Source organism: Oreochromis niloticus, linkage group LG6 (genome assembly GCF_001858045.2).
Source record: "Oreochromis niloticus isolate F11D_XX linkage group LG6, O_niloticus_UMD_NMBU, whole genome shotgun sequence".
NCBI lineage: Eukaryota > Metazoa > Chordata > Actinopteri > Cichliformes > Cichlidae > Oreochromis > Oreochromis niloticus.
Genome location: NC_031971.2, coordinates 11055642 through 11076997, shown reverse-complemented (window position 1 = coordinate 11076997; position 21356 = coordinate 11055642). Strand labels below are relative to the sequence as shown.

At 46.3% G+C, this 21356-nt stretch overlaps 1 protein-coding gene and 1 long non-coding RNA gene across 3 annotated transcripts in view; one reads left to right on the top strand and one right to left on the bottom strand.

The window, feature by feature from the left end:
* The window catches only part of LOC102078550 (uncharacterized), a 65430-nt gene that overhangs the window by 36650 nt on the left and 7424 nt on the right, over positions 1-21356 (top strand). For both annotated transcript variants that reach the window (XM_019360573.2, XM_019360572.2), the window contains exons 40-53: positions 193-407; positions 510-595; positions 934-1070; positions 1153-1278; positions 1362-1552; positions 1632-1726; positions 3428-3555; positions 3684-3811; positions 3897-4014; positions 20128-20346; positions 20451-20621; positions 20747-20896; positions 20986-21050; positions 21153-21282. In XM_019360573.2, coding sequence (XP_019216118.1) covers positions 193-407; positions 510-595; positions 934-1070; positions 1153-1278; positions 1362-1552; positions 1632-1726; positions 3428-3555; positions 3684-3811; positions 3897-4014; positions 20128-20346; positions 20451-20621; positions 20747-20896; positions 20986-21050; positions 21153-21282 — 1959 coding nt within the window. The remainder of the gene's footprint in view (positions 1-192; positions 408-509; positions 596-933; positions 1071-1152; positions 1279-1361; positions 1553-1631; positions 1727-3427; positions 3556-3683; positions 3812-3896; positions 4015-20127; positions 20347-20450; positions 20622-20746; positions 20897-20985; positions 21051-21152; positions 21283-21356) is intronic.
* LOC109202699 (uncharacterized) lies at positions 254-9572 on the bottom strand. Its single transcript, XR_002062644.2, has 3 exons — positions 9514-9572; positions 1711-1769; positions 254-386 (listed from the first exon to the last, which is right to left on the bottom strand). It is a non-coding gene; the product is annotated as an uncharacterized LOC109202699 (long non-coding RNA).

The following is a 21356-nucleotide window of genomic DNA, read 5'->3' as shown; positions in this document are numbered from 1 at the left end:
ATAAAGTCACCTGGTGTGTTTTGATGATACTAGAAAATTCACAATAGTCAGCAGAATTCAAGTCAAGCTATGTTTATCTCTTCATCAAATGTAAATCATTCTGGTTAGTCTTCTCACACAGAGGTTGAAGAAAGTCCTGTTACACCTGTTACATCTAACAAACATGATTATTACTTTTGTTTTTTTCTGCAGGCTCACGAAGACGCGTTCCCTTCAGTCGTGAGGTCAGCCATGTTGCAAGTTGTGTTTGATCGTGCAAACCTCTCCCTTCCTTTGGTGAGTGATGAGGACGTACAGGTGTGGCTTACCTCCTGGCTGCCACCCCTGCTGGTACAACTTTCACCAGGACAAGTTGCATCTTACTTCGGAATACTGGCGGGAAGGAGCTGCAATATTGAGAAGCAGGGGTGAGCATAAAGCTTCAAGCAACAAACTATGGACGGATTTAAGCAATTTGACTGAAAATCAAATAAATTTTTGACGAAAACCTTTGCATTTTTTGGTTTCAGTGTACTGAACCTGAACATGACTATCTCAACACTCAGCACAGACACACAGCAGAAAATCTATGGTCAAATCCTCCAGACCCTCAGAGGTAAAGCTAACACAGGAAACCAGTAAACTCAGCTTTAAATTTTTTTGTTGGATGCTTTATGAAATTGGGCCGTAACATTCCAGTAAGCAACTAGCCCATTCACATTTCTTAACATAATGGCTGCCAGCCTTGTGAAAGTGAGGGAGGAGTCAGGCATTGTGGTTTCGCCTGTGCTCGCTCTTGTTATTTTTTCATTAAACATGCATGTTTGTCATTTTTTATGTGAATACAACAACAAGTGAAGCTTTATTTATTTATTTTATTCCACATGGCCTAACAAAGCATGAGGCAAAGTTCCAATATTATAACCTAGTTTGTGTCTCCACCTTTTCCTCTAGGTCCAACACCTCTCCGCTGCTACGGTGACAGCTACAACACCAGTTTCTATGGTTTCCTGGAGCAATCTTTCATGGGTTTCCAGTTTCCCAACCTCACCGCCTTCCTGTCGCTCATGCCTCCTGACAGAATACATCTGGTGTGTTGACTTGAAAGATATCAGGAGTAAATATGATGAAACAAGAGGAGAATGTCTTAATTTATGTCTTCTAATCTTCTAGATCATAAATTCCATCCCTCCATCAGAGCTTGGGAATTACCTACAACGTCCTAATGTTGTCGACAACGACGCACAGCTCTGCATGCTCTTAAACAGCTACAGCCAGACACCACAGTTTCTAGAAACTGTACGTAGCCCAAGGCACATGCACACGCAGAAATGCAAACACAATGTAATGATTAAACACATTAATCTGTGCATTGCCTCCAGGAGTCTCTACCGGATGCGGTGAGGCGCTCCATCCTGCCCTGCGTCTGGCCCGTGGCCCTCAACAGCACCCAAACGTCGGAGGTCAACGCTTGGTTTGACCGTCGCCTCAAGAACTACTTGCCCTTCCTCACAAAGAGCCTGATCAGTCCCAGTGTCATAAACAGCACCTCCTGCCTGGCCTTCCAAAAACTGTGTGTTTTACTACAGCACTAAATCCTGCTTTATATGTTTCTTTGTTTTGGGTTCTGATTTAGATTTGTTGTGTTTCAGTGTCTCAGTCCTTGGGGTATACAACTACACTACTGCTGACTTTGTGAGGGGAGACGTGTACAACGCCATCAGGACTTACCTTTATGTCGGCTCAAGTAAGTCTTTCAAGCATGCCCAGGTCAAGGATCAAGTGGGATGCTAGTTTAAGTAGAAAAAAAAGACATTGATCAAAAGATATTCTACATGAAACTGAACAACAACCACATTTCACAAAAAAACACAACTGCCTGAGTACAATTTAAATTAAAAGGGAAATTGAGTTGTATACAAAATTCAGGGAATTGCAATTTTTTTCAGTTTCCCTTCATTTTGCAGCACCACAGATTGCTGTGCTTTGGATATATGTGTATATACCTAATACTTAACTGTGTGTAACAGTAGAACAAAGGTATAGTAGGTAGAACAGTGGTAGTACGATATAGCAATGGAGTACACATACAATATAAATACATTAAAAGCAAGCCAGCGTCAATCTTTCACTGATGCTTGTCCCCGTCATCGTTCTTAATAAGGTTCAAAGATTTTGTCTTTTATAATTTTGTCATGCTTTAATATTTTTTGATTTTAAATAAACCGTAATGAAATCTTATTTTCGATTTGCTTGTATTTAGACCAATCAGCAGACTGTTGGATAACAATGTTAATTCCAGTAAAATCTGCCAGCTACTGCAGTAACAGTTTGTTATGGGCAGCATTTTTTATTGCTTACTTCCTACATTTGACTTCAAGAATTCACAGCAATTAAAAAAACGCTACACTGGACTAAAATGATTATAGATTGTAGAGGAGGGCATTATGACCAAAAATATTCATCACATTTGAAAATTTGCGATAACGATATAACTGACGATATAACTGACACTTGACAAAATACTTTCATAAGTATTCACAATACTTCCACAACTTTATTCGTGCAAAAAAAAAAAAATCAACGTATTTTCACTTAAAACAAGCAGCTGTTTTTTATGTGCATTAAAGTTATATAAAAATTTAACAGTGCAAATGCAAATTCCTTGCTGACAGTTTAACCAAAAGGCATTTCCAGTGGAAATTGGCCAACATATCCTCAGCATAACCATGTATAATATCCACAAAACTTAAAAAGAGGTTATACACACACAATACGGTAATATTATGTTGAAGCACAGTACGTATCACTCCGCGAGGCTTCTGCCTACGATAGCTGTAATGCTCCGACAATCCATCAAGCGGTGCGGGTTCGTAGCTTAGCAAAGTCGTACTAAAACATTTGACAGATTTTCGAGCGCCGTGTACCACATAAAATCGTTTCAAGGTCAGTAAACACAACCAGAATTCATACATAAGGCACACGGGATTATAAGGGGCACTGTCGATTTTCAAAAAAATCAAAGGATTGATTTTAAGTGTGCCGTATTTTCCAAAAAACACGGTAATAATGACAGCCCGCTAGCATGCACTACCAAAAGTAGTGCTTTGTTGTGTATCTGACGGACAAAAGCTAAACCAATTCCACACCACTGAAGTTGGAGCATTTTTACAAACCAATTCTGGTTCATCCATTTCATTCAATGATCCGCTTTCACCCTTCTTATTCTCTGTCGGTGGCACGCTTTTTCCGCCATGTGCGTATGAAAGGCACTGTGCATGTGCGTTTTACCCATATTCTATCGCGATATTTCATTTTCTTATCGTTGCCCGACATTATACCGGTATTACCGTGAACGGTATGATATGGCCCAGCCATAATGGATTGTATTTTTATTTATTCTGAACTTTATCATTATTATTTATTGTTAACATCTTTTTTTTTCTAGCCTCAAACCCAAAGTGTTACTTCCCCAGCAACCCACAACTGAATTCCACAGCTTGGTTTGCTCAGTACATCGGGTCTTTCGTCTCTTTCCTCACTCTGGATGATGTTGTGGCATTTGGATCTGAGTCGGTAAAGAATCAACATTGGCGGAAATTTTGAACTGACGCTCATTTTTTTTTCTACTTGGATTCAAATGCAGCAAAAAAACACTTGATAATTTCATGACCTACAGACATGCATTTCACCCCTCCCTGCAGGTCATTCAGGTCTTCACAGTGAACCTTCAGAACATCGCTCTTTTCAACACCTCTGTCTTACCTGCAAACCTCACAAACTACTACACCACCCTTCTATATCAACAGGACAGCAACTTCAACCCCTTACTGTGAGTTTAAATCTATACAATATGTTGCGTTCTCCAGTCACAAATCCTGCATTTTTCTGTAAGTGTTGTTTAACCTTCTTTGCAGCCTTCCTATCTTGTTTCGGTGTGTCGCTCCTGGTCCAGCATTTACCCAACTGAGTCCAAGCGACAGTATGATAGTTCTGAAGAATCTCACAGTTCTCTGTACGAACCTGGACCCACAAGTAAGACACTAACATTTAAAGAAAAGAAAAACAGCTATGTGTGCAATCTGCTGCTAAAACGAATAGTTATGTTACAGGGTGATCATGGCTCAAGAGTTGGCAGTTCGTCTTGTAATCGGAAGGTTGCTGGTTCAAGCCCTGGCTCGGACAGTCTCGGTCGTTGTGTCCTTGGGCAAGACACTTCACCTACTACCTACTGGTGTTGGCCAGAGGGGCCAATGGCGCCATATGGCAGCCTCGTTTCTGTCAGTCTGCCCCAGGGCAGCTGTGGCTATAACTGTAGCTTGCCTCCACCAGTGTGTGAATGAATAGTGGAATTGTAAAGCGCTTTAAGGGTCTCGAAAAGCGCTATATAAATGCAATCCATTATTATCATTATGTCTATAACTTCTGTTCCCTGAAGGAGAGGAACGAGGTACAACACATAAGTATAGGATATCACGCCCTTGCGTGTCCTGGCTGAAGAAACCTTTATTCATGCCTGTGGTGACATGCGCACAGCCCCACCTGGACTGTCATCACAGTCATCCCGCAGTTCGATAGCCACTCTTCACCGAGCCAAACTGCTCAGTGGGACCACCTTGTGTTGTACCTTGTTCCTCTCCTTCAGGGAACAGAAGTTATAGACATAACTATTCGTTCCCTTTCAGTCGATTTACTCAGTACAACACATAAGTATGGGACATACATACACGCCCCACAGAGCAGCCACCGAACCAGAATTGAACCATCACCACCTTAGTGTGCGGGAGACCCAGCAGAAAGAACAGTATGAGCCACCGAAGGGACTGTAACGTCCAACCGATAAGACCGCACAAAAGTATGTGGTGATGCCCAATTAGCTGCTGCACAAATACCAGCTACAGGCACCCCTTTAAAAAGAGCCCATGAGGTTGCTATCCCCCTGGTGGAATGAGCTCTTTCCCCCTGGGGCAAAGCAAGACCTTTAAATGCTGTATGCCAGTGAGATAGCTTCTATACTCCAGTGGGACAGCCTCTGTTTAGACAGAGCTCTATCTCTAGTTGGATTAGCGAAGCAGACAAACAGCTGGTCACATAAACGCACATGCTGAGTGAGCTCAATGTAGGTGTGTAGCACACGCACTGGATGAAGAGAATGCATCCTCCTCTGCTCCTGCAAAAGGAGGGGAACAAAAGCTCAGCAACTCAAACTCCATTGAGCTATAAGATCCAGGCATGATCTTGGGAAAATAGGCAGCATTTGGGCGCAATACGACCTTGTGGCCATCAGGAGAAAACTGTGTGCAGGCGGGATGCACAGACAGCGCATGAAGGTCACCCACTCGTTTTGCCAAAGCCAAAGCGCGAAGTAATGCTGTCTTATATGAGATAATTTTCATATCCACAGACTCAATAGGTTCGGGGGGGGGGGCTACAAAGGGCCTCCAACACCAAAGACAAGTCCCAAGCAGGGACACTGGACTCAAGCGCGGGTCTCAGCTGGCGAACCCCTTTCAGAAAACATCTGGCAAGGGGATGTGCACCTGGTGTCATCCCGTCAAAGCCAATATGACAAGCAGATATAGCTGCTAAATAAACCTTAATTGTCGAAAATGAAAGGCCCTTATCCTGCAGCTCCTCCAGGAATGTCAAAATAAATGGGAGAGTGTGGCAGTCCTTGCACCACTGTTTGAAGGTTCACCATTTGCCTCTAGTAGATGAGACCCTAGCGCTCTGTATTGTTGCTATCACACAAGCCCTTAGCAATCAAGTTTAACCTCTCAGCAGGTAAGCATGAAGGCGCCACAGATCCAGGCGCGGATTAACCACTTCTCCTGCCTGAGAGAGGAGGTCCCTGTGGAGAGGAAGCTGCCAAGGACTCACTGGCTGATTATCTCTGCATACCACGACCTTGTGGGCCACCAAGGGGCCACTAGAATCAGAGAGAGAGACTGCCGACGCACTCTCTCTAGAACTGGAAATATCATTTCCACTGGGCGAAATGCATACCGGAGCATGTCTGGCCATTGGTGCGCTCGGCATCCATGCCCAAGGGCGCATCATGGTCGATTATGGAGAAGAACAAGGGCCAGTGAGTATTTACCCTGGAGGCAAAAAGAACTACTTGTGCCTTGCCAAATAGATCCCAAATCTGAGCCACTATTAAAGGATGTAACCTCCATTCTCTCACTGGAGGACCACTCCAGAAGGTCCGGCCCCAGGTTCAGGTGGCCCAGAACATGGGTGGCTCTTAGAGACAGAAAATGAACACTGCACCATAACAGCAGAGAGCAAGACAGCTTCAACACAGAGAGGGAGCGTGTTCCTCCCTGCCTGTTTATGTAAGACACCACTGTTGAATTGTCTGTCCTGACTAAGACATGCTGGCCCTCCAGGGCTGGACGGAGATGTTTGAGAGCTAAGAACACTGCTAACAGCTCTATGCGGACCAGATCCCTCTCACTGATGCACCCTCGCACAGCACCCCCCACCCTCTTAGGGAGGCATCTGTGGACACCACCTTGTGAAACAACACCCTTCCAATCCGAGAGCCCTGATGCAGCAGCTCATGCTCCCTCCAAGGATGGAGAGCTAGCATGCAAGACGCGGTTACCGTTAGCCTCTTCAGGAGCTGACGCAATGCACACAGGCGATGAGAGAGAGTCCAGCACTGAAACGCTCTCATCTTTAACAGTCCAAGTGGCACTATGGCGATCATAGATGCCATCATGCCCAACAAAGGTGATATCATCTGGAAATGCAGTCTGCAACCCAGCAAAAACTGAGCGTGGCAGCGATGAACCCAACTTTTGTCTGTCTCCGAAGCGGAGCATTTTGTGTGCAGGGGGTTTGTGCTTGGGAGACAGTGTTAGGAAAGTGCCGCACCTTCTGCGTCTGACAACCTGAACCGAACTTAAGCGGCACCTCTTGGGCGGCAACAGAGGGGTAAAAGCAGCGTCTCCCTGCTGCTGGACCCCTTCTCCACTCGAAACCACAGCTAGAAGGGCTGAGGCTTCTTCCTCAAGGGTGGGCCTTTGCTCCATGCCGATTTGTGCTCCCGCTGGCGGCACACCCACTACAGCAGTGAGCGCCGGTCCCTTGCCACTCGGCAGAGGAGCGGCGGGCCTGCGAGAGCTAGCTGCGAGCTTGGGCTTTGCCTGACGTCTGGGGATGATGCCACGCAGAGCTTCTGTCTGCTTCTTCCTCAGATCGAATCTAGCCTGAATGGCTTCAAGTGAATGTCCGAATAACCCAGCCGCAGACACTGGTGCGTCCAGATATACAGCTCTGTCTCCATCCAGGACCTCAGAGAGGGTCAGCCACAGGTGCTTCTATGCCACTACTGTCGAAGCCATCTCTCTGCCCAGGGAGAGCACTGCACAGCGGGACGCACGGAGGATTTAATCCATGGCAACTCTTACCTTGTTAAGAAGAGGTGCAAGCGGGCTGTCATCAGGAACCAGCGATCCGAGCTCCGCCAGGCACATCGCCTGGTATGTCTGGAGCATGGTGACGGAGCTCATGGCGCGAGCAGTGCCGGCCTGAGCCCAATTAATCCTCTCCAGCTGTGAAGCAGAGAATCTGCAGTGCTTAGACGGCAGAGTTGCGGGGCCACCAACACCATGGTTATGGGAGCGGCCCAGATAAGCAGCCAGAGACAGCTCCATAGGGGGTGGATTAGCTAAGCCAGCCTCCTCAGCGCTGTCCAACTCCATGTACTGTCCATAGCAGGTCACAGTGATGCAGGTAGACAGAAGTTTGTCCCATGATGCCGTTAACTCGCAAACAAAGTCTGGGAACATGGGAAGGCAGGTTTTGGTCGTTGTGGGAGGAAAAAGCCCGCTAAAACGCCAGGGCTCCAGACTTGGAAAGGAGAGGGTGAAGCCGTGCAACAGCTGAGCATCCCGGCACTTTTTCCACAAACGTCACCCGTCTTTCCAGGGTTGAGCGCCGGAGCTGGCGACAAAACGCACAGGATACGGGCTCCGTCAACGCTCTCCTAGCGTGGACGATCCCCAGGCAGACAGGGCAGGCATTGTGCTGGTCATTGTCAGGCAAAGAGAAACTGCATCCCTGAGGATAGGGGCGAAAAGAAGATTTCTGCTTTGCTTGCTTCAGTTTGGAGTTCATTCCAAAACGCAAAGCAAAACGCTGCACAGGAAAACTAGAAATTAGTGCTCCGCTGTCAGCCGCGAACGAAACGGCTCTTAGAGCCGGCTCTTTGAATTGTAGATGCGGAGGGGGAAGGGGTGATAGTTACACTGGCAGTAGCACAGGAACAGAGCGGGAGGGAAAAACAGAGAAAGAGAGCCAGGGACAACAACAAGAGACAACATCCTCACATTAGAAAGGTATAGTAATCATTCACAATTATTTTCAGTTGCAGATGATAAAGGATTCAGAAAGTTTATTCATGCAGTGAATCCTATGTATGCAATTCCAAGCAGGAAACAGTCTCCCAAAAAATCATCTCAGGCCTATCCCATATGGAAAAGAAATAGAAAAAAACGTATAAAAGACTTGCATCAGATGTGGCTTGCTTCATATAGTGCAGTGGTTCCCAAACTTTTTTTTGCCAGGCCCCCCTTTGTTTTACAAGGAAAATGTTCGCCCCCCCCCACGCACACACATCCTCCAAACACACACACCCATATTTTGTTTACAAACTCCATTGCGGTTTATTTCACACCTCAAACATTTAGTAAACAATTAAGCAAATACAAGTAAACGGCAATAAATTACAGGTAGTAATAAAATATACTACTAAGTCGTTTACGCTACATCCACACCTACACGGGTATTTTTGAAAACGCAGCTGTTTCTATGCGTTTGGGCCTTTCGTCAACACGTAAACGGCGTTGCGATTCACCGAAAACGGAGATTATTTAAAACTCCTTTTTTGCGTTTATGTGTGGACGAGGCATACAGAGTTCGTCACGCAACGTCAAAGGTATGTGCCTCTTTTCACGTCACGCTGTGCGCCACGTTATTGTTTACATGAGATGAATTGCAGAATGGCAGATAGAGACAAAATACTGTTACTGTTAATCTGACTATCTTCAGGTTTTACACGCTTACATATACACACGCAGTTACTGTCCCTCCGTTTAGAAAGGCAGAGGCTTCATGGTGTAATTATTTTACATGTAGTTGTTTTTTTTTCCTGTGTAATAATATTCAACATTGCTATCAATACATTTTTCAAAAATGCCTCTCTGTGCAAAATGGGTTCAAAAACATAAACAGCTGTGGGATACTGTTAGTCCGTGATTTGAACCGGGGGAACAAATTACGGCAGGATCAGCCTGATATTATTTGTATCCCACTGTAACTTTACTGCATAAAGAGCTAACATCATGTTAGCTCTTGATTTTTAGTTCACAAACACTTCTTGTAATAAATGTCAGGAGTAGTTAGTTATTACAAGAAGTGTTTGTGAACTAAAAATCAAGAATGTGGGATACTGTTTGTCCGTGATTTGGAGAGCACAGCGCGTGCTCCCGACGCAGGGAAACTAATTTTGCAGGGGAGACCTACCTCGGCACTTGTGCAGGTGAAGCCAAAGGGAAGATATGCTTCACCATATTTTCCTGTCTTTTGCTTGGAAGGAAGTTGGTTTGGAAACATATTTGGCGATGCTTCATCTCCTGCTTTGAGTTTATGTGGGAGCCCCGTCAAAAACCTGTCCACAGTGTCCAAGCGCTCTTTTTTTTTTTTCCTTTTCATACCGCCCCCTGCAATGGCTCTGCGCCCCCCTAGGGGGCGGGCCCCACACTTTGGGAACCTCTGATATAGTGAATCATATAAGGCTGATATGATTTACTCATGAAAGTGGCCACTTTCTCATTACTTTCATATATTGTTTTAGGAAATATCCAAAACATACATTTATTTCATTCATTTATATAATTTTTCAAGGGATCTTATATCTGTTTACACTCTTGTATGCTTTTCATACAAGTTTCACACAAGACAGATACAAACTTTATAAGATTTATATATATCTTTTCCAAATGGGATATGACTGAGAATGTGCATCTTCTTTTTGTTTTACATATTTTAATTTATATTTTATTGTGTTGTGGTTTGCAGTGTTTTGTGTTATTTCACTTTAAATTTGTTTAAAAGGAAAAAGCTGAAAATTTAAATAGTTAAAAGTTGAAATGTCAATAGTTGTTTTTTGTATTTTATAATTTATTTATTAAATTTTATGTGTAGTGGATAAATAAAAGTATATTTACGGTGGCCCCTAGAGACAAAACACGTACAAACTCCAAAATACGTACAAACTCCGAAGCATGTACAAACGCCAAAATACGTACAAACTCCGAAGCATGTACAAACGCCAAAACATGTACAAACTCCGAAGCACATACAAATTCAAGCACGTGAAACCTACAAAACACGTACAAACTCCGAAGCACGTACAAACTCCAAAACACACACAAACTCCAAAACACGTGTAACTCCAAAACACGTACAAACTCCGAAGCACGTACAAATTCCAAAACACGAACAAACTCCGAAGTACGTAAAAACTCCGAAGCACGTACAAATTCCAAAGCACGTGAAACCTCTAAAACACACACAAACTCCGAAGCATGTACAAACTCCAAAACACGTACAAATTCCAAAACACGTACAAACTCCAAAACACAACAGAAGTGCTCCAGGATCCTAGTGGCTACACAAGCCAAGAAGTACAAACGACCGGATTTGGTGTGTGGTAGTCAGTGTTGGTCAAGTTACTTGAAAAAAGTAATCAGTAACTAATTACTGATTACTTCCCCCCAAAATTAATCCAGTTACTTTACTGATTACTTATTTTCAAAAGTAATTAATTACTTAGTTACTTTTTAAAAACACGATTTACAACCTGAATAGGTAATAAAGAAATAGATCTTTCAGCACAATTCTACTTTTTCTGCATAATCCATCATACAAAATGTAATCAAATGGAAAAAGTCTCTTTTTTAAACTTGTTTTATTAGTTTTAATCTTTTAACTTTATACATCAAGCAAAAATTAAATTATATGCAACATTCTCTGACCGGAAGAAATTTGTTTGATTATTTAAACCTATTGTAGCGGGTCAGGGCTGTTCTGGGGTTTTTCTTATTATAGTTCTGTTTACTGTTGTCATGGTCATGAGTGACGCGGCGGCGGCCCGTCGCGACAGACGCTAGGGCAATGCTTCATGGGCTGCCTCTGTCGACCGGCACACCGAGCCCCCGACAGCGAGCAGTGACGCCTGCAACGCCAGCTAAGGTACCGAAATACAACGGGCTAACCCCGCTAGAGCCCTACCTCTCACAAGTACGGCTAGCCGCGAGGCATAATGGCTGGAGCGACGAAGAGGCTGCTACACACTTAGCGCTAGCATTGGAAGGAGATGCACTGCAGGTACTCCTTGACCTAGCCCCGTCAGAGCAGCATGAGCTCCAGACCCTCACCATAGCACTCGAGAGACGATTCGGGCAGCGGCACTCCACTGATCAGAGCAGAGAGCAGCTGACCAACCGGAGCCGTCGGCCGGGGGAGAGCCTGGGTACCTTTGCAGCAGACGTGTTGCTGCATGCTCGTCGTGGCTACCCGGAGTTCCCAGCAGCAGCCCGTGAGGAGCTTAGCCTGCATGCTTTTCTGCGAGGACTTTTTCCAGAGCGACTACGTCAACACGTCCGCCTGGCCATGCCTCAAACTCTCCGTGAGGCGCTCCTTGAGGCTGAGAGGGCCGAGCTGGTGTTCACCTCGCAACCTAACCAGCAGGTGCCCCCCCCAAACTGTCCCCAAATCAGAGTCGCAGACTGCGACGGGGAGGGGGAGGTCACCGAGATATGCCAGCTGCAACCCTCGGTGCCCCAGAGGCGTCTCCGTCGACCGACCGACCGCTGCTACCGGTGCGATGAGCCTGGCCACGTGGCGCGTGACTGCCCAGCACCTGCCCCGAAGACCAGGACTACGCAGCCTCAGGGAAACGGGGAGGGAGCGGTGTAGCGAGGGGACCACCGCTCCAGCTTCCTGCCCCCCTCCAAGGACGATGCACGGTGGTGGGCCGAGTTGGGCACCTCAGGGGACTCTACCTGAGCTGCTGTGTTGAGGACCAGCCATGCCGGGCCCTGGTGGACACGGGGTCCACCATTTCCCTGATACGACCTGGCATGCTCCCTGGAACGTCCGGGCCATTGGTGAAGGGTTGGTCGCCCACCGACACCCAGCTGATGACGGTGACGGGTGAGAGGGCTGATATGCGGGGGAAGAAACCGTTGCGGATCCGAGTGAAGGATCTAGAGCTGGTGCACGACTTCTGGCTTGCTGACATTCAAGACCAGTGCATCATCGGCCTTGATCTGCTGACCCGCTGGGGGCCTGCGTTGACACCGCAAAGCGGGCTATCACTCTTGGCACAGAGACTCTTGCCCTCCAGTGCGGTCAAAAGCAGGGAGCGGAGGGGACCAGAGCCAGACGAGACAGGCGTCGGGCAGCTGCCGCTCAGCAGATTTCGGGTGCCAGTGGCTCCAGGTCATCTCTACTCACCTCAGCCCCGGCCCCTCAGCCCGACAAATCTCCCTCGACCGAGACAACCGAGGCTGTTGGTGACCTGTGGCAGCGCAGCAGCGTAGGTCTCAACGTTGACCAGCGCCAGCAGTTGAGGTGCCTCCTGGATGAGAATGTGGACATCTTTGCCGCCAGTGACAAAGACTGCAGGCAGACGGGGCTGGTCCAGCACACCATCGACACCGGCTCTGCTCAACCCATCCGTCTGCGCCCACACCGGCTGCCCCTCTCCAAACGGCAGGTGGCGGAGGAAAAGATCCGTGAGATGGCTGCGGCTGGGGTGATCGAGCTGTCCAACAGCCCATGGGCGGCACCCGTGGTCCTGGTGGGGAAGAAGGATGGCAGCTCGAGGTTCTGCGTGGATTTTCGCCATCTCAATGCAGTCACCAAGAAGGACTCATACCTGCTTCCACGGATCGACGAGGCCCTGGATTACGTTACCGGCTCCAGCTGGTTCAGCTCCCTCGACCTACGCAGCGGCTACTGGCAGGTGGAGCTAGCCCCCGAAGCAAGGCCTAAGACTGCATTCACCATTGGACAGGGGCTGTGGCAGTTCAGGGTCATGCCATTTGGGCTCTACAATGCGCCAGCGACAAGGGTGCTCGTGAACATCCCTCATAGCCGCTGTGTTGTGTACCTAGATGACCTGTTGGTGCACGGTGGCGACTTCGACAGTGCACTGTCTCACCTGAGCGAGGTCTTCAGCGCCATCCGTCGAGCTGGGCTGTGGCTCAACCCTGCGAAGTGCCGGCTGTTGGCGAGAGAGACTACGTTCTTGGGCCATGTGATCAGCGCTCAAGGTATCGCCACCGATTCCGCAAAGGTGGCAGCGGTCCGGGACTGGCCGACTCCCTCGAACGTCAAAGAACTGCAGAGCTTCCTGGGCCTAGCCTCCTACTACCGTCGGTTCATCAAGGGGTTCGCAACGATGGCCAGCCCCCTCCACCGCCTGACTGGCAAGGGCCAGCCGTTTGGCTGGGGTGATGCCTGCGCTGCGGCTTTTGCACAGCTGAAGGAGGCCCTCACCAGAGCCCCAGTTCTGGCCTACCCCGACGCCCGGAAACCTTTCATTGTGGACAGTGACGCTAGCAATGCAGGAGTCGGGGCGGTCCTTTCCCAGCAGGGCGAGGCCGGAGAACGAGTGGTGGCATACTTCAGCCGTGCTCTGGGGCGAGCCGAGAGGAACTACTGCGTGACCCGGCGGGAGCTGCTGGCCGTAGTGCTAGCGGTGCGGCACTTCCGGCCATACCTGCACGGCTGCCGGTTCCTCCTGCGCACCGACCATGCATCTCTGACCTGGCTCCTGAACTTCAAACACCCAGAAGGTCAGGTGACCCGCTGGCTGGAGGTCCTTCAGGGCTACGACTTCGAGATCCAGCATCGGGCCGGTCGGCAGCATGGCAACGCTGATGCCCTCTCCAGACGGCCCTGCATGGCCGTCGAGTGCCGCTACTGTCTGCGACAGGAGGAGCGGGCCCAGGAGGCACTGGGGGTGGCTACTGCTCAGGCCACAGCCAGCGGAGGGGGGTGGCTCCCATTGACAACGCAGCAGCTGAAGCGGGAGCAGGAGGCCAACGCGACGTTGGTTCAGGTGGGGGCCTGGCTGGAGGCGGCGCAACGCCCAGACTGGACGGGGGTGTCGGGTCAGGAGCCCAAGGTGAAGGCCTACTACTCCCAGCACAACAACCTGGAGACCCACGACGGCCTCCTGTACCGGAGATGGCGGGCCCCCGGTCAGGGCAGAGATCTCCTGCAGCTGTTGGTGCCTCGGTCGCTGCGGTCGCAGGTGCTTGAGCTTGTCCACGGCTCGGTGGGGGCAGGCCACTATGGGACCGCCAAAACTCTCCGCCGCCTCAGGGGACGGTTCTACTGGCCTGGCTGTCGACGGGATGTGGAACTTCACGTGCACTGCTGCGACACCTGCACGGCGCAGAAGGGCCCCACTCAACGCTCCACTGCCCCCCTTCAGCAGTACTTCGTGGGGGCCCCGATGGAGCGAGTGGGAGTGGACGTCCTAGGTCCTTTCCCCGTTACGGAGTCAGGGAACCGGTACGCGCTGGTGGCGATGGACTATTTCACAAAGTGGCCGGAGGCCTACGCGGTGCCGGACTAGAGTGCGACGACGACGGCAGAGAGGCTGGTGGAGGAGATGTTCGCCCGTTTTGGGGTCCCGGCTGAGCTCCACAGTGACCAGGGGCGCAACTTCGAATCGAAGGTCTTCGGGGAGATTTGCCGGCGGCTGGGGGTGGAGAAGACAAGAACCACACCGCTCCACCCGCAAAGCGACGGCTTGGTTGAGCGTTTTAACCGCACACTGGCTACCCAGCTCGCCATTCTCACCAGCGGCCACCAGCGGGATTGGGACCGACATCTGCCCCTGGTCCTTTGGTCGTATCGGACTGCGGTTCAGGAGTCCAGCCAGTGCACGCCTGCCGCTTTGATGTTTGGGCGGGAGCTCCGGACGCCTGTGGATCTGGTGTTTGGGTCCCCCCCTGAGCCGGAGATTGACGGTGGGCCAGAGATGGACTACTACAGGAGGCTGAGGGAGCGGCTGCAGGTGGTTCACGACTACACCCGCCAGGCCCAGGCCAGCGCCGGAGTACGGCAGAAAAGAGCCTACAACACCAAGTGCCGGGGGGAGGCTTTTGTGCCTGGCGACAAGGTTTGGGTGTACTGCCCGGTTTGCAAGAGAGGAGTGTCCCCCAAACTACGGGGCTGTCGGGGACGACTGACCCCTTAGGTGGGGACTATGTAGCAGGTCAGGGCTGTTCTGGGGTTTTTGTTATTATAGTTCTGTTTACTGTTGTCATGGTGATGAGTGACGCGCTCTCTCGGCGACTGTCTTCCGGTGAGAAAGCGCCTTTTTTTGTTGTTTTATGTGTTGTTGCCACGCTGAGGAGGGAGGTGGCGGCAGTGTTCTGGGCCGGTTGCAAATAAACGGATGCTCCCAAAGGAACCTCTGTCTCCTCCGTGTCTGAGCTCGCCACACTATTTTCTGCACATAAAATAAAATATTTTTTTGTGTTTACACTCAGTCTTTCAAATAAATGAAACACAACATAAGTGAAACACAGCAGAAAATAAATAAAATCAAAGACTCAGCTGTCCTGTTGCTCTATTTTCACCTGTATAGTAGGCGGATGTTTGCCCTGGTGCAGGTGTGCCGCAGTGGTCAGTGAAAGAATCCGCGAGTTTCTCTGTGAATTTCCCATTTCGTGGTAGCGTACGCGGTGCTTGCTCGGAAGTTTAGGGGTTTTTTCGCTGTAAAAAGAAGTTTTCTTCCCATGCAGTGAACAGCGGACACTAATGTTTTCGTCACTTTTTACAGAATCAAACGCGAAGTAAGGTCAGGACTTCCACGCTATAAACGATGCACGCTCATACTCTCTCCTCAATATATTATCCATTGTTGATCTGCACAGAGCTGTTGCCACTAACGTCGCACTTGCAAAAAATCACGGTTTTAGTAACGCAGTAAGGCAGCATGCTTACGGGAAAGTAACAGTAATCTAATGACCTTTTTTTGCAATAGTAATCCCTTACTTTACTCGTTACTTGAAAAAGTAATCGGACGCGTTACTGCCCATCTCTGGTGGTAGTAACAGGTAAATGAAATTTTTTTTTAAATTATTTGAATATATAAGAGTGTTTGTGTAAATACAAAACACTACACATATGCTTTCAATTGTGTAATTTAAGTGATCTAGGTAGCTCTGCTTTTGAAGTTCAGTTAACGCTAGCAATGTGTTTTGGAGTTTGTACGTGCTTCGGAGTTTGTACGTGTTTTGGAGTTTGTACACGCTTTGTCTCTAGGGGCCACCGTAAATATACTTTTATTTATCCACTACACATGAAATTCAATAAATAAATTATAAAATACAAAAACAACTATTTACACTTCAACTTTTAACTATTTAAATTTTCAGCTTTTTCCTTTTAAACAAATTTAAAGTGAAACAACACCAAACACTGCAAACCCCAACACATTAAAATATAAATTAAAATATGCAAAACAAAAAGAAGATGCACATTCTCTGTCGTATAGGCCTGGGATGATTTTTTGGGGAGAGTGTTGTCCTTCTTGGAATTGCATACATAGGATTCACTGCATTAATAAACATCCGCAACTGGAAATAATTGTGGATGATGACTATACCTTTCTAATGTGACGATGTTGTCTCTTGTTGTTGTCCTTGGCTCTCTTTCTCTCTCTTCTTTGTCTCTAAGGGCACCGTATATATTTATATATAAACATATATCAATAAAATTAGGGCTGTGCGATAGGACCAAAATCTCATATCCTGGTATTAAGACATCTATCGTCCCGATAACGATATAAATCACAAAATATTTTAATTTTCTGAAAATTCTGTGAATCTCGGGCAGCTCGACTTGCGTGAAGTGTTTCCAGCTGGGCGTCGTGTACCTGGAGTCGAATGTTTTAACCGATGCATGAAACGATACATTTTTAGACATAAGTTGTAACGGCCGCCGTTTTCTTTGTGAGTATTTATTACACGGCGTGTTGCGGGGAAAAGCCTGTTCTAACGTTTGAGTCTAAGTTTATTTTTTAGCACCTGACGGCCAATGTTCCCTCTAATTTTTCATGCATTTGAGCGAACACACAAACTCCCTGAGCGATCCCTTGGACCACTGTGAGCAACAGTAGACGTGTGCACTGTGGTCACGCCAGCATTGAATCCATCCAAGTTACATGGTTTATTCAAATAATCAAATTACAGCATTTACATTTATGTTAGACTACTTTAAATTAACTTACAATGAAAATTAAAAAAAAAAAATCCTGTTCATGACCTGTGTAGTATGTTAACACTACTGGAAGTAAAAATAACTTGAACTCCAATTTTGAAAACACAACTTTCTTTCTTCTTTTTTTTCTTCTTTTTTATATAAAGCACTGACTTGTATTATGGGTCTGTGGTCTGGGAGAGAGTCCTGTAACTCTCTGTCTGCAAAAACAGTATATAATCACCAATGTTGGGAAATTAATTATATAGTTAATTCTTCAAAAAAGTAACTGAGTTAGGCAAAAAAATAAAGTTTTTTGCAGCTGTTTACATGAAAATGCAGCCAAGGTGTTTTTTTAAATAAACATTTAAAACTATTTACAGAACAATCTGCTGTTCTGCATCAAATCTGAAGCCACACCAAAAAATAATTTGTCCACTATGAGATAAAGGAGATCAACAGCCTGATACCTGCAGGCCTGACAACAGGAGATGTATCACTCCTGTAACACCTGTAACATTCAGCGGTTGCCTCATTGTGCTAACACACACTAAAAAAGTATTGACTACACTACACACTCACTACACAAGATTTGCGCTAAACGTCGCAAATCTCTCACATCTCAAAACACCGCCTTCACTCCTAACACCCCCCCCCAACAACTAAATGCCATGTCCCCATATCATTTTTTGATTGGTCCACATGGTACATTTTTCGACATATAGAAAAGGGTGGGGGGGTTTTTTTTGGTGGGTTTTGTTTTTGCTCACAGGCGAGAGAGCTTTCGAGCACTTTCCTTATGAAATATAGTGATGTGCGATACCACTGATTTCCTTTCCGATCCGATACCAAGTAAAATTCAGGGTGGTATTGACGATACTGATCCGATACCGATACTTTGTACAAAAACGTATTTTATTTATTGTATCTCAAATTATAGCGTCATAATGATTACAGGACATCAGATTACTTTTTCTTATCACTTAATAATGCAGAGTTCATCATATAGAAATAAAAAAAACTGAAGTTGTGCGCTATTTGAACACCACGCACGCCAAGGGGCTGCGAGACATTTATACAGCCGTATTTCGCACATGACTATGAAAGGCGGAAGAGGAAGTAGTTCCTTTGAATGTAGACAATCTGAATGTTATAGTTTCTTTCCACTGTGTTCCTGTTAATGATAAACTACAAATTTACCCTAAATTACTAAAATATCGATATTTTAATGTGAGAATCGATTCTAGAACATAAATGATTGGTATCGGAGAAATCGATATTTCAGGATTGATCCGCACATCACTAATGAATTGCCATTTTACTGTTAATGATGTACAATAGACAACAATAGTATTCGGGAAAAAAACCAAACATTGCATATATTTTTATCACAACTCTGGTTTTACGTGGCCTATCAACACAATTTAAAAACTGGTATAAAGTCCACACTTTTTCCGTCAATTGTTCCGTCTGTCCTGCTCACATCTCCAATGGTTGTACACGTTGTCATTAACATGGCTTCACTCCACATCAGCCACGCCGCTTTGCCAGCTAAAACACTGGTGTCGGCACATAAGGACGCTGTCATAGCCTGTCAACCATGTCAATTAACTGTGTATATACGAATGTGAATCGCATCATTGGCTGGACTATGGGATAAGGTGGCATCGTTCTAATCCCATACAAGAGCAGCCAGTCACTTACAGACTAACACTGCAAAACAGAATTATTAAAGTTTTAATTTTAATTGCAATTCAAGTTAGATTTTTTTGTGCACAACGCAGATTTTCTGTGTGCAGAGGCCATGCCAGCAGTGCGCAGTTGCGCACACGCGCAGCTTAGAGGGAACATTGCTGATGGCTCTTTTTTGTTTCTCATCCGTAAACACTGCATACTCTTTCACATGATTCAGTTTATTTTGAAAAATCTCAACAGGAGCTTGAGCTTTATTCTGAAAGGTTTATGTGGAAAATAAACAAGCGGACATGCGATGGTTTTACTTTCGTTGTTGCTAACGACAACGCATAAAAACAGGCGCTTGTCCGTCTGTAGTATGGTTATATTAAATATAAGAGAAAGAGAGAACTTTAAGAAATTAATATAGCCACTACAGTGACCATCAAAACGGTGAAAAAATATTGCCGTAAACAGTTTATTTTGCGACACCACGAAACAAACGATAGCGTAAAATGAAACGATAGATGTTTTTATATCGTCATCCGATATATATCGTTATATCGAACAGCCCTAAATAAAACCACGTTTCTGTAACATTAGTAATTCCTTTTGTGCATAATTTTATATTGTTGTTGATAATAAATAAATTAAAGCAGCAAAAGAACCTGAAGAGCCAAAAAAAGCCGGCTCTTTTTGGTGAGCCGAGCCAAAAGAGCCGGTTCTCTAAAAGAGCCGGAATTCCCATCACTAGTACCGAGTGAATCGACTGAAAGGGAACCTAACTTAAAAATGCACATACCTGCATTTAATACAGGATAGGTAAGGTCAACTAGACATGAATGTTATAAGATTTCAGTCTTTTAGAGATTCAGCATGTTGCCTGGTATCTTGGTAAAATGTAGTTTATTATTTCCTTAAATTTGTCACTCACATAAAATTGGGTTTAGTTTCACTTGCAGGCTCCTGTTTTGAATCTGGTGTTTATTATTTAGAGTGGTGTAGAGCTCTTTGTTCTGGGGTATGTGATTTTAGGAAGGGTGAAATGGAAAGATGAATAAAAGAGCACTAAGCTCTCCTTTTATTAACAGAATAAAGTTTTGTTCCCCAGAATATTTACACTGTAGACATAAATTTGACTCTACTGACAAAGTTTTTCTCTCACGTGTGAAGGTCACTGCTGCTTTGGCAGGTAACTTTGGTCAGAACATTGACTCCACAGTCATTTCTGCCCTCGGCAACCAAAGCACCGGCATGTCGCTGAATCAGATCAACTCAATCGAACCCCAGGACTTAATAAACTCCATCAGCACTCTCTCCACTGTGACGGGCTGGAGCGAAGGTCAGGCCAAGGCCATCATCCAGTCTCTGCTGTCTTCAGCCGTGATACAGGTAGCAGATTTTAGACTGAATCCTGACTTTAGAAAAATCAAAGTCATCTTTGTGGTCATGCTCTCTTATGCATGTGCTGCTTCCATCCTTTTCCATTCCACCAGATCAACAACTCATCATCGCTGATAAGTCTGGGCACTCTCATCATTGGTGTACCTTCCAGAGTGTTCTTGAGCATCTCCGGTAATCAGCTGATAAGTGCCTCCCAAACTCCTTCACTGGTGGCAAACCTCCTTTCTGGTCCTCAAATCATCCAGCAGGTCTTTGTCAGTCAGGTATGACAGGTTTTCTGTTATAGCTTGAGCATGATTTGCACTGCACACTTCCATCAGCTGCTTCGGGTGAAGAAAGAAAGCTCTCCACAGAGAGTTAACTCACAATGCTTCCCATCTTCTCTCAGATCATATCAGTGAACACCAGCAACGTGCAAGTGATCCAGAACGTTCCCGATGACCTGGCCACTGAGATCCCTCGATCCCTGCTGGTGGACTTCTCCAGTAGCAACGACGTTATAACCATACTCAACAGAAAGAAATGGAAACGGCAGCAGGTAGAAGATGAAACCCTCAGCTTAGTTTTTATTGACGTGTTGTGCTACATGCCTGTTATTACAGACTCTTTTTTTAATTGTTTTGTTAGGCTGAATTGTTCTTTGAGTCGTTAGCTACAGAGAGCGCCTCCGCACAGCTGGGAGGTCCAAACAAGTGAGTTCCAATCAGTCTGGGAGATCAATCAAAACAACCTGCAAATGGGTTTGAGTAGAGCTAACAGTGTGCATGTGTGTGTGTGTGTGTGTGTGTGTGTAGTTTGTCATCCTCGGTGCTTCAAGGGTTCACATGCACTGGAGTGAGGAAGATTGGCAATGGGCAAGTCAAGAACCTGATCAAAGCCTGTCGGAGGTCAGGCAGCAGGAAGGTTAATCTAGTGGAGTCTCAGGTACAGTATTCAAGGCATTTATGGGATATTTAAAATCTCCCAAGAGTCCTTCATATCTGTTAAAAAGTGAACAT